Source organism: Coenobita brevimanus, chromosome 30, assembly GCF_032717465.1.
Source record: "Coenobita brevimanus isolate Jiangsu-jjx chromosome 30, ASM3271746v2, whole genome shotgun sequence".
NCBI classification, from domain to species: Eukaryota; Metazoa; Arthropoda; class Malacostraca; order Decapoda; family Coenobitidae; genus Coenobita; species Coenobita brevimanus.
In genome coordinates, this window is record NC_136983.1 from 42,208,778 (window position 1) to 42,223,190 (window position 14,413).

General features: G+C 41.6%; 1 protein-coding gene across 1 annotated transcript in view; it reads left to right on the forward strand.

Moving 5' to 3' along the window:
• l(1)G0196 (inositol hexakisphosphate and diphosphoinositol-pentakisphosphate kinase) overlaps positions 1-14,413 on the forward strand; it is a 475,031-nt gene that overhangs the window by 305,210 nt on the left and 155,408 nt on the right. Inside the window, exon 17 of the mRNA XM_080268869.1 lies at positions 5,727-5,961. Within this exon, the coding sequence (XP_080124995.1) occupies positions 5,727-5,961 (235 nt within the window). The remainder of the gene's footprint in view (positions 1-5,726; positions 5,962-14,413) is intronic.

The following is a 14,413-nucleotide window of genomic DNA, read 5'->3' on the forward strand; positions in this document are numbered from 1 at the left end:
ATTTTAAAAGTTATCGTTATCGGATTATCTTTAATTTCCAAGGCTACGTTTTAAATTTATTGGATTATTGATACCTCACTAAAAAATTGGGGTTATTGGATTATTGTTATCAAAGTTAACTTTTTAGTTATCATTGCCCATCACTGGACTACCGCTCCTCATCACAACACCAATACACTCCAGTCCCTTCCTTCCTCATCACAACACCAATACACTCCAGTCCCTTCCTTCCTCTCCCATATCTGGTGCAAAAGTTTCAAACTTCTATAATTTCCTCTTTTCATGGCATCACCCTTCCCCTTAACCCCCTAATGCCTGGCTCCCTGCACCCCATCCCCTTCCCACAGCCAGACTTATTTTCATAATTTGGATTTAAAAAAAAAAAAAAAGAAAAAAAAAAAAAAAATCAATCTCAAATGATACAGACACACTAAAAAAGGACATACTTACCATCTGCTGCCATTGTAGAGGTCATGGTGTCAGCTGGCTGGTGTATATACAGTATGCTGTACAGTGGTCCCTCGCATTTGGCAATTTTATTTAGTCTGGCAAAACCATTGCTAAATGCAAAGTGTACTTTATATGGGAAAAATATCAGTTAGTCTGCGCTCATCCTCCAAGTCACCCTTTTGACCCCCGAGTTCCTACTTTAAGTGCTGAAAATTAAACATGGTGTATTAGCAATACATTATACAGATACAGAACTGTATGGTTATACAGTACAGGTACATCTACTCACCAGTGAAAAACACCAAATGCTCGGTACTGTGAGAGAGAAAAAAAAAGCACCCAAGGTTGCCAGACACTCACAACAATGATAACAATGGCTGTATGGTGGTGGCCGGCCAAGGCATTGTGGGACTACGTCACTTGCATGGCATGACATCATGCCCCACATCGCTAAACGCATAAGACAATCGCTAATTGCGCGGGATTGGTACCTTTTCTAACCTGTCACTAAACGTGAAAATCACTAACATGAAACACACTAAATGCAAGAGACCACTATATATAGATACTGTGTATACAGTATATACAGCATATATATATATATATATATATATATATATATATATATATATATATATCTCATCTCATCTCATCTCAACAGCCGTTTGAGTGTCCACTGCAGGACTGGCCTATCCCGACCAAAGTCGGGACGATACAGCCAATGTATCTCTACCAAGTGGCTTAGGCTGTCTGGTAGAGATTGTATGTAGGGTGAGAAGTGCTTGTAAGTGTAATTGTAGTGTTGGAGTGGCTTTGGATGTGTGTGTGTAGTTTGTGAACCAAGTGTAATCGGCCCACGCAAGCCGACTGGGTGCAAGCTTACTTTATAGTAAGCGACACTGATTCAACCACAGCAACCCTGGTGTCCGCCAATGCAGTACGTGGCCGGATGAACACTCCCAAAGTTTGTTACCCTGGCGGGGCGCGAACCCTGGCTCACCCGTGTACGAACCGCACACTCTACCACTGTACCATAGAAGCTCCATATACTATATATATATATATATATATATATACAGTATATATATATTTATATCTATATAAGTAATACCCCTAGATACAATACCGTGGTTTAGCGATGGGGGTACATTATACCACCACACCCCGTCATCCGATGGCAGAGCCCTGGTTTAACGATGGGCCCTCCAATGTCATGTCCACAGGTGACAGGCCAAAATTTTGAATCGCGCTCGTTCCCGCGGCCAGCTGAGCCCGCCCACCTCCCAGGATGTGCAGAAACACTCACTCAGGCCCCACAGCCACTGATCACTCCGTGCTCACCCATATCGTTCTTCTTACACCGGCCATCTCAGAGTGAGGAACTGTTATGCTTGCCCCCCACCACACATAGTGTTGCACCACTAACGTTATGCAAGCCATTATTGTAGTGCATCGTAACTGAGTACGAGCAGTGCCGTGAGTAGAGCAGTGATACTAATCACGTGTGGAGTGTGCTATTGTGCGATTTTTGGCCTAAATAAGTGAGATAATGTCTGATAAGGGTGCTGCTTGTGGTGGGGCTAATGGTGGTGCTAGTGGAGGCCCTAGTTGGGCTGGTAGGCGGCCTGCTAGTGTTGGTGCTGGTGCTGGTGCTGTTCCCGCAAAGCGTGTGTGTAAGACTTTTTCACTAGAGGTAAAACTAGAAATTCTTAAGCTCCACGCAAAGGCGGAGGTGCGTGTGTTATTGCGTTGGCTTTCCACCTGGCCCAGTTGACTGTCTCCACCATCATCAAGAAGAAGGAAGACATTAAGGCTGCTGCTGGGGAGGTTGCAACCTTATCCACCTCCCATATCACCCACCAGCGAGAGCCTGCGATGAAGGAGCTGGAGCAGATGCTGCGCATGTGGGTGGAGGATCAGAACCGGCACAAGGCACCCATGAGCCAGGCAATTACCTGTATTTACACTAAGGGTCTCAGCTATGGGATGAAATCAAGGTGAGGCGGGATGTTGATGACAGAGAAACCTTCAAGGCGAGCCATGGGTGGTTTGACCCTTTCAAGTGGTGAGCTAACCTCCACCACGTGAAGATGTACGGCAACGAGTGCAGATACAGTGGCAGCGGCAGTGTTTCCTGATGAACTGAAGCGCATCATCACAGAGGGTGGCTACAGTGCGAAGCAGGTCTTGAATTTTGACAAGACTGGGATCTTTTGGAAGAGAATGCCCTCCAAGACACATCTTGCAATGGAGGAAAAGTCTACGCCAGGATTCAGGCACTCGAAGGACTGGCTGACACTCCTGCTGAGGGGCAACGCCGAGGGCGACCTCAAGTTGAAGCCGCTCCTTGTCTACCACTCCGAGAACCCCAGGGCTCTGGTGAGGTATGTTAAAAAGTACCTTGGGGTTATCTGGAGGTCAAGCAAGAAGGCCTGGCTGACTTCCAGTATCTGTTCATCCTATTTCCACTTGCACCTCTCTCATGTGATGAAGAGATATACCTCGCGGGAGAATTTGGCGAACAGATTGGTCGTGGTGGTAGACAACGCGCCTAGCCACTCTCCCGCTGTGAAGGAATGGGCCAACAATATAGAGGTGGTGTTCCAGCCCCCAACACCACGTCCTTGTTTCAGCCGATGGAACAAGGGGTGATCACTGCCTTTAACCCTTTAACCGCGGGCATTGTTTTGCCTCGACTGGCCTCTCCCACGGGGGTTCCAGCCAAAATGTAAACAAACTTTAAACCTTTATAACTCTGCACAGAGCGAAAAATAAGGTACCATTAGAAAGTACTAACCTTCGGCTTTGCAATGATGTAGGTTTCATGATTTCGTTGACTATCACTGGATGGGCAGTGCCATTAGAAGTGAGCGATCTAAAATCACTATTTTTCGCTCACACACCATTACCAAATGCCAACCTCATTCTGAAAATAATACTATAAACATATATGAACACTGCACATACGATAAACACCCACTCTGTGTTCACTGTGGCAGGTAAAAGGCACTGTAATTGCCCACACTTCGCTGCCACATCAGCGGTGTTGTCACTCACACAGCTGGACAGATACTGATGCGTGTTTGGTCAGGGGTAGGGTGGGGGGCCCGAGGGGTGGGAGGTGGGGGCCCGGGGGGTGGGAGGAGGGAGGTGGGGGTCGGCTGGAGTGAAAGAACTTAATAGCTACTCTCCCTTGAAACAATTGGCACGCGGAAGAAACGCGCGGTATTCAAAATATTCACAAACATTCGAGAATGACACCCGCGGTTTGGTCCAGTTTTTGCAATGTCATTCTGGGATGACACCCGCGGTTAAAGGGTTAAAGCTTATTACCTCAGCTGCACTATGCAACAGTTGGTGAGCGTCTGTGACAGTGATGACAGGACAACAGTGCAGCAGTTCTGGAAGGGCTACCATATGGTCAGACTGTCAACAAACATTACTACCTTGACGTTATCCGTCTTCTTTGTGATGCAGTTCAGCAGAAGAAACCAAACCTTTGGAAAGCAGCAGGTTAGAAGCTGCACTATGACAACACCCCTGCCCATTCTTCTCAACTAATTCAGGAATTTTTTGCCAAGCACAGCGTCCTGCAGGTCCAGCAGGGTCCCTACTCACCAGACATGGCTCCATGCTACTTTTGGTTATTCCCCATGCTCAGAACTCTGCTGAAGGGTTTCCAATTTGAGACGAGAGAAGAGTTCATGGTGAATGCAGTGAAGCACCAGCAGGATATACTGGAAACTTCACATTGAAAAATGTTTCATCCAGTGGAAAGAATGCTGGGCTGTGAGTGTCAAGTCAGAGGGAGCTTACTTTGAGGAGGATTAGTGTCCTAGCTCAACAGGTTAGCTATTTATTTATGTTTTTTTAGAGCCTAAGGTCAGATGCTTTCTGAACAGACCTTGTATATAACATGTCAGGTAACTAAATTTTATGCAGCTGTGACTCAGTATATAAGAATCAGTCGTATATCATGGTGTGTGGGCAGTATTCAAGTGCATGTGGCTTATGTTTGATATTTTATCCTTTGGCTGCAGTAAGTTTCCATAAGAGAAATATGATCCTCCATCTATACCGACTTTAAATACAAAGTTCTTTATTCTCAACCTAATTACACTGTTTGTCATAATAGTACTTAGCATTTTGGTGCCCAGGCTTTATCCTGTGCACAGTGTAGCCATGTGATATGAACCAAAATAAAAGGCAGTGAGGTTAATTTGCAGCCAAAGGGTCAATATTCCAGTAGTGTGTGGTACAGTATATGGTTACCTGTTACAGTGCTGACAGTTTTTGCATTTTGGTTAGCCATTATGTTATATTTGCATTATATTCTTAAAACATGTAATATGTGTGATTTTAGTGCCATTTAAATAGTCACTTTTAATGATCATGTAAATCTTCCTCTTCCTTATGTTTGTTGTGAGGAAGATATTGCCCCGTATATTATGTAGCCCCAGTTTTCGTTCATCATATCCGACCAGTTAATCGCTTCACTCAGATATCTAATTTAATTCTGTTCTTGCTATCTCCAGCTGAGTGTTTTCAACTCAGGAGAGACTTTTGGAATTAGAGGTGATAAATATAGCTGCCATTAACATAGCTGTCATTAACCTCCTTCCACTACTAGAGTGCCCTTTTAGTCTGAATAAAATTGTCTGGAGATAAGAAGAACAAAGAAAATATGCCATTGGAAGGAAAGGGATAAGTGTACTACTATATCGTGTACTATACTGCCCTTGAAAGGATCATTGATAGCATGCTTTCAAACCATGTTTTTATGTTAGCTCCTTCAGTCCGGTGACTTTTTATACTGTATTTTTTCTTTCCATGAAGATGTTTTTCACATTAGGGGTTATTTTTTATTTTATTATTATTATTTTTTTTTGAACAGTAAGATCAAGCTTGCATTTGCCCCCCTTCTATCACAGGGCTCTTCAGAGCAGAATAGAATAATGGAGAGATAGCAACAGTGAAACAAAAGATACATCATTATATTGAAGGAATTAGTTTTACGTTACTCCATGTTAATCTCATTAGTCCAGTGATATATTGTATAGTTTATTCTTGTTATCTCCAGACAGTTTTATTCAGGTGAGAGGTTTTAAAAATGCTGAGATTAGATATAACATCAGTTAACCCTCTTCAGTACTAGAAATCCCTCCTGAGATGTAATGAAATTGCCTGATGGTAGTCTGAGTAAAATGAAGTAGTACATCATCAGACTCAAGAGGCTAACTTTGCATTCCTTCATGTTAACATGCTGTTTGTTGCAGGTGAGTATGCTGGTACACAAGGTCTAGGGCTCTTGCGGCTCCACTCCACATACCGCCATGACCTCAAGATATATGCCAGTGATGAAGGCCGTGTGCAGATGACAGCTGCAGCGTTTGCCAAGGGACTCCTGGCACTGGAGGGAGAACTGACTCCCATACTGGTGCAGATGGTCAAGAGTGCTAACACTAATGGACTCCTGGATAATGACTGTGACTCTTACAAGCATCAGAATATGTAAGTACTGTGTTGTAGACAATACGCAGAAAAGCTGAACAAATATCTACTACAGCATGTCCATGTTTCCTTCCTAGTCTCTCTCTCTCTCTGTACATGTATAATATATCTGTCTATCTCTCTATATATTTATATATCTATATGTCTATCTATCTCTCTATCTATTCATATATATATATATATATATATACACATGTAAATGCCAGTGGGAGTGTTCAGTCAGCGAGTATGTCAGATATCGAAGCAATTTTCTTCATAATATACTGAAGAAAAGCCAGAAATACTTTCCAGACCTAAACTCAGACTCTCATATACCATACCCAATCAATAGAGACGACACAGACACACCATAGGTAATGTTATTATCCTCATAAACAATACTAGTGCTAAAAAATGGCTCATCAAACATCACATGGAGAAGGGTCGGATGGTGGGATGTGCGGTGTTCAACACCACTTCATGGCAACTAAACAGCCAGGCAGGCTGCTGGCAGTGAACCAGGTGGGGGTGGGGGAGGGTGGGAGGGATGGGGAGGGAGACAAGTTGGGTGGGGGAGGGAGACAAGCTGGGGTGGGGGAGAGTGAGGGGACAGGGAAGGAGGCAAAAAAGTCATATAGCCTTACTACCCTCTCTCTCTCTCTCTCTCTCTCTCTCTCACCACTATCACTATCATTCACTCACCACTGACTGACTGACTGATTGATTGACTCACACTCACTCACTCACACACACACACACACACACACACACACACACACACACACACACACACACACACACACACACACACACACACACACACACACACACACACACACACACACACACACACACACACACACACACACACACACAAATAGCAGAAAAAGTAATACAGGAGGAGTTAAGTAGATTAGACAGAGGAAAAGCAAGTGGTCCTGACGAAATTTCATGTTGGGTATTACGAGAATGTGCAAAGGAGTGAAGTAAACCATTATTTTTAATTATCAAGAAATCCTTGAGTCAAGGTAAACTACCTGATATTTGGAAAAAAGCAAATATTGTCCCCTTATTCAAGAAAGAAAATAGACAAAATCCACTCAACTACCGACCAGTATCACTGACCAGTGTTGTAAGCAAGGTATTAGAAATGCTTATAAGAAAAGCTTGGGTAAATCATCTAGAAGAAAACAGTATGATAACAGAAAGACAGTTTGGTTTCAGAAAAGGAAAATCATGTGTTACTAATCTGTTGAGCTACTATGACAGAGTAACAAACACAATACAGGAAAGGGAAGGATGGGTGGACAGTATCTATTTAGATTTCAAGAAAGCTTTTGACACAGTACCACACCAAAGACTTTTATGGAAACTGTACCATCAAGGAGGAATTCAAGGCAAACTGTTTTGTTGGATGCAAGACTTTCTGATAAAAAGAGAAATGAGAACAGTACTAAGAGGAAACTACTCATCATGGAAAGAAGTGACTAGTGGAGTACCACAGGGTTCAGTGCTGGCACCAATCATGTTTTTAGTGTATATAAATGATATAAACAGTAACACTGGAAATGAGAGCTATCTGAATATGTTTGCAGATGATGCAAAAATACAAAGGAGAATTACTAACACAGACTCTTGTAAAGAGCTACAAGAAGAATTAAATAAACTTCATGAATGGAGTAGTACATGGCAAATGGAATTCAGTGTGGACAAGTGTCATGTAATCAAGTTTGGTAAAAGTGGAAAAAGACCTGATTGGGATTATAAGTTAGGAAATAAAACCCTATACACATCAGAAAGAGAGAAAGACCTAGGTGTGATTATCAACAACAGACTATCTCCGGCTGACCACATCAGCAAGAAGGTACGGAACATGTATACACTGCTTGCAAATATGAGAATAGCATTCACATACATAAATGAAGACATGCTAAGAAGGATAATAACATCATACATTAGACCAACCCTGGAGTATGCATCAGTAGTCTGGAGTCCTCATCTCAAAAAGCATATAGACAAGATTGAAAAAGTTCAAAGGGCCGCTACAAGATGGATACCAAGCTTAAGGGACCTAAGCTACGAAGAAAGACTAAATAAACTGAATCTACCAACACTACAGGAGAGAAGGAAAAGAGATGACATGATAACGCTATATAACTGCATATCAGGGAAGGAGAAAATAGACATAAATGATTACTTAACATATGGAGTATCATCAGGAAGAGGACACTGCAAAAAACTGCATAAGAAGAGAGGTGATAAAGACATAAGGAAATTCAGTTTCCCAAACAGAGCAATTGATCAATGGAATGCACTACCGAATGAAATAGTGTGTGCCAAGACAATTCACAAATTTAAGGATATGTACGATAAATATGGTTTAAGACATGGGACAGTACGAGCTTGACTCATTCCTGTAAAGATACAATTAGGTAAGGTAAGAACACACACACACACACACACACACACACACACACACACACACACACACACACACACACACACACACACACACACACACACACACACACACACACACACACACACACACGTTTTCAGTCAGGTTTCACTAAAGAAAAGGAGCTTGTGGAAGGGGAGGGAGTGATTCGAAATGTTCCGGTGATAAAAGATATGAAAGTGGAGGTACAGGAAGTGTACAAATTACTGGAAACTCAAGATGTAAGGAAAGCCCTGGGACCTGATGGAATTTCTAATTGGGTACTGAAGGAATGCAGAGAACAACTGGCGGATAAAATTCACAGTTTAATCGTATGCTCACTGGAAGAGGGGAAAGTGCCACAAGAATGGAAGAGGGCAAATGTGGTACCAATTTACAAGGGAGGAAACAGGGAAGAACCCCTGAATTATAGACCAGTGTCTCTAACCAGCATGGTCGCAAAATTGTGTGAGAGAATCCTGAAAGACAGATGGATAAAATATCTGGAAGAGATGAATATTTTGGCTGAATGTCAGTTTGGATTCAGAAGTGGAAGGTCATGTGTTTCTAACTTGTTGAGCTTTTACTCAAGAGCGATTGATGTGGTACAGGAGAGAGATGGTTGGGTGGATTGTGTGTACTTAGACTTAGAGAAGGCCTTTGACAAGGTACCTCATAAGAGACTCATGTGGAAACTAGAATATATAGGAGGACTGAAGGGAAAACTTCTGGAATGGATGAGAGACTTTTTGAGAGACAGACAAATGAGGACAGTAATAAAGGATAGGATGTCTGGATGGAGGGAAGTAACAAGCGGAGTCGCTCGGTGTTGGCGCCAGTAATGTTCCTGATTTACGTAAATGATATGGTAGATGGAGTGAATAGTTATGCAAGTCTGTTTGCTGATGATGTAAGGATCTTGAGGAAGGTAGAAGTTGAGGAGGATTGTAAAATACTGCAGGAGGATTTGGATAGGATACACGATTGGAGCCGGACGTGGGAAATGAAATTTAATGTAAAGAAATGTAAAATATTGGAAATGGGTAAAAGTACCAGGAGGCCATCACTGAATTATTTGTTGGGTAATGAATTAATCACAAAAAGGAGTGAAGAGAAAGATTTGGGAGTGCTGGTCCAAGATAGTTTGTCACCAGAAAAGCACATTAACAAGATAGTTGGAGAGACTTATAAACTCCTGACTAACATAAGAGTAGCATTTCATTATATGGATGAGGAGATGATGAAAAAATTGATAGTGGCCATGATCCCCCCCCAGGTTAGAATATGCAGCGGTAGTGTGGTGCCCACACAAAAAGAAAGATATAAACAAGATTGAGAGAATACAAAGAACGGCAAGCAAGATGGTCCCCAGTCTGGCAGACCTGTCATACAGAGAGAGGCTGGAAAAGCTGGATTTGCCTTCCTTAGAGGAAAGGAGAAAGAGGGGAGACATGATTGCAGTGTTCAGGACCATGGTGGGATTAGATAAAATTGACAAAGAAGATCTATTTGTATGGGATAAGAAAGCAACAAGAGGACACGGAATGAAATTTAAAAAGTCAAGCTGCTTGAAGGATATCAAGAAATATAGCTTTCCTTACAGATGTATAGACCTGTGGAATAGCCCGGACAAAGAGATCGTCCAATCTAAAAACTTAAACGAGTTTAAAGTTAAATTCGACTTATTGAGAAACAGCGACGGAAACCCACGAGCATAGTACATTCCTTGTATATCACAATTAGGTATATTAGGTAAATACTTAAATATTTGGAACGACTTAGACAAAGAGGCGGTGCATGAGAAAAACATTCAATTGTCTAAAGGTAGACTTGATAAATGTGGATATGGAGACAGGACAACACGAGAATTGCTCAATTCCTGTATACTACAAATAGGTAAATACAAATAGGTAAATACACACACACACACACACACACACACACACACACACACACACACACAGCAACCAAGATGGTCCCCAGTCTGACAGACCTGTCATACAGAGAGAGGCTGGAAAAACTGGATTTGCCTTCGTTAGAGGAAAGGAGAAAGAGGGGAGACATGATTGCGGTGTTCAGGACCATGGTGGGAGTAGATAAAATTGACAAAGAAGATCTGTTTGTATGGGATAAGAGAGCAACAAGAGGACATGGAATGAAATTGAAAAAGTCAAGCTGCTTGAAGGATATCAAGAAATATAGCTTTCCTTACAGAAGTATAGACTTATGGAATAGCCTGGACAAAGAGATCGTCCAGTCTAAAAACTTAAACGAGTTTAAAGTTAAATTCGACTTATTGAGAAACAGCGACGGAAACCCACGAGCATAGTACATTCCGTGTATATCACAATTAGGTATATTCTTAAATATTTGGAACGACTTAGACAAAGAGGTGGTGCATGAGAAAAACATTCATGTGTGTAAAGGTAGACTTGATAAATGTGGACATGGAGACAGGACAACACGAGCATTGCTCAATTCCTGTATACTACAAATAGGTAAATACAAATAGGTAAATACACACACACACACACACACACACAGGTCACCGACAGAGACGGAGCTATTCCAGGATCATGAGGAAATAATCGCTGAATCAGCGACGAAAAGAAATCCAGCCTATTTGTGATTATATTAATGAGTGTGTGTGGTGGTCCCGTCGGACAGTAGTTGAAATAAAAACGTGGTTTCGGTCATAAAAAGAACAAGATATAGTGAAAATAGAAAGTCTCCATATGGTTGATTCATGGCGGAAAGGGACGGTGAATTGTTTACAATCGGCGAGAGAGAGTTCGAGGGCTTCTCTGAAGAGGATGTGGGAAGTAGAAGTATTAAGTTGAACCAAGCAAGAATAGCAGGTGTAGAGAAAACAGCGGAGAGGAATGTCCTGGAGATAAAAAAGGTATGGGCAGTAATTAAAGAGTTACAGGAACGGACCATAGAGCAGGAAAACGAGATCAAAAGTCTGCGAAATAAACGAAAAAATTTGTACACGAAGTGACGAACAAGAAAGAGAAGTTACTGAATTATATGTGAGCAATGAATCAGCCTCAAATGAAATAAAACAGCTTAACCCTTTAACCGCGGGTGTCATCCCAGAATGACATTGCAAAAACTGGACCAAACCGCGGGTGTCATTCTCGAATGTTTGTGAATATTTTGAATACCGCGCGTTTTTTCCGTGCGCCAATTGTTTCAAGGGAGAGTAGCTATTAAGTTCTTTCACTCCAGCCGACCCCCACCTCCCTCCCCCCCCCCGGGCCCCCACCTCCCACCCCCTGGGCCCCCCACCCCACCCCGGACCAAACACACATCAGTATCTGTCCAGCTGTGTGAGTGACAACACTGCTGATGTGGCAGTGAAGTGCGGGCAATTACAGTGCCTTTTACCTGCCTCAGTGAACACAGAGTGGGTGTTTATTGTATGTACTGTGTTCATATATGTTAATAGTATTTATTATCAGAATGAGGTTGGCATTTGGTAATGGTGTGTGAGCGAAAAATAGTGATTACAACACCGCTGATATGGCAGTGAAGTGCGGGCAATTACAGTGCCTTTTACCTGCCTCAGTGAACACAGAGGGTGTTTATCGTATGTGCAGTGTTCATATATGTTTATAGTATTATTATCAGAATGAGGTTGGCATTTGGTAATGGTGTGTGAGCGAAAAATAGTGATTACAACACCGCTGATGTGGCAGTGAAGTGTGAGCAATTACAGTGCCTTTTACCTGCCTCAGTGAACACAGAGTGGGTGTTTATCGTATGTGCAGTGTTCATATATGTTTATAGTATTATTATCAGAATGAGGTTGGCATTTGGTAATGGTGTGTGAGCGAAGGTAATGGTGTGTGAGTGAAAAATAGTGATTTTAGATTGCCCACTTCTAATGGCACTGCCCATCTAGTGATAGTCAACGAAATCATGAAACCTACATCATTGCAAAGCCGAAGGTTAGTACTTTCTAATGGTACCTTATTTTTCGCTCTAGATTTATTCTGTGCAGAGTTATAAAGGTTTAAAGTTTGTTTACATTTTGGCTGGAACCCCCGCGGGAGAGGCCAGTCCGGGCAAAACAATGCCCGCGGTTAAAGGGTTAAGAGGGAGAATAAGAGGTTGGAAGAAGAAAGAGATAGGATGATAAACAAACTAGATTAGTATGAATCCAAATCAAGAATACAGGACGAGCACATTGAAGAAATCAAGGAGCAACATAAGGGGTGGAAGAAAATTCACGAAGGGGAAGATGTAAATTTGAAAGAGATTATAGAACAACAAAGCAAGGAAAAGGTGGAGAGGGAAGTGGTTAGGGTGCTGAGAAGTAGAGAATCTTTAGTTAGGAATGTAGCAGATAAGAAAAAATGTGTAAAAATTTCAGGAGTTAAAGAAAAACGTATGACAATAAGATCAGAAAGAGAAAGAGAAGAACTGAGTAAGGTTAAAGAAATACTATCAGTGGTCACGGAGGAAAACAACGAAGCTCAAGAAGAGATTGAAGAGGTGTTTAGGTTAGGAAAGTACGAGGAAGGAGGGGCAAGGCCATTGAAGGTAAAGTTTAAGTCTCAGGCAACAGTAAATGAAATTATCAGTAGAACATGGAAGTTATCAGACAAGGAAGAGTTCAAAAATGTTTGGATAAGGAGAGATGCAAATGAGGAAGAAAGAGCTAAAATAAAGGAGTTAGTAAAGGAAGCAGAGGTGAAAAACGAACAGAGAACGGAGAAAGAGAAGACAGTGTTTTATTGGAGAGGCATGGATCAGAAATTAAGGAAGTGGTACCGATGGAGAGAAGGAGAAAAGAGGGTATAAAAAACATAAAAAATAATTGGAAGGTGGCATATACAAATGTTGATGGCTTAATATCGGCAAGGCTAGAAATCAACGATTTTTTAAGGGTACATGAACCTGATGTTATGTGCTTTGTAGAGACCAATTTAAGAGAAGATATTGATGTTCATATGGGAGATGGTAAATACAAACTGTGGAGAAGAGACAGAAAAGAAAAAAATGGGAGGAGGAGTGATGATAGCAGTGAAGAACTACATAAATGTAGATACCATGGAAATGGGAGAAGGCAGGGCCAAAGTGATTAATATGAAATTAGAAACTGGAGAGAACAGCAAGAGAGATATGGCAGTAGTGTATGTTCCCCCTAAGACAAGAGCATGGAGTGATGATGAATACCAGGAAATGTTGTCAGACATGGCTAGTTATTTACAGAAAATGATTGAGAAAAGCAGCAATATAATTTTAATGGGTGACTTCAGTTGTAAAGAGGTGAACTGGGAGGAATGGGACCCAGGAGGCAGCGAAGATTTGTGGGGCACTACATTATTAAATATAACAATGAACAATGTGATGACGCAATGGGTCAAAGAAGAGACACGGTTCCGAGGTGAAGACACACCAGCAAGACTAGACTTACTGTTTACCAAACAACCCAATGTAATAGAATCCTTGGAATATCTGTGTCCTATTGGAAAAAGTGATCATGTGGTCATTGAGTTCCAGATGATAACAGGGAACGTGGAGCCAAGAGATGAGCTTTATAGGCAGGGAAAATACAACTTTGGGAAAGCAGATTTTACAGGATTGAGAAATTTTTTCGAAAATGCAGATTGGAGAAAATTCAGAGAAATAAGAGAGATACAGAGGAAGTGGGATATTTTTCTAGGCCTCTATATTTTGGGAGTGGAAAAATTTGTGCCAAGAGTAAGGGGGAAAGAAAACAGGAAAAAGGAGTGATTTAATAGAAGGTGTATGATAGCAAAAAAAGAGAGAGGTACAGCGTGGAACAGTTGGAGAAAGAGAGGTAACAACAGAATAAAGGAAGAATGTAAAAGAACTAGAAATGAATACACAAGAATACGTAGAGAGGAAGAAAGGAATTTTGAAAAAGATATAATAGACAAATGTAAGGATGAACCCAAACTCTTTTATAGATTTGTTAATGGCAAACTGAAACAAAAGGAAGGAATCACCAAACTGAAAGTAGAAGGAGAGGTCTATAAAGATGAAGCAATGTGAGCAGAAAAA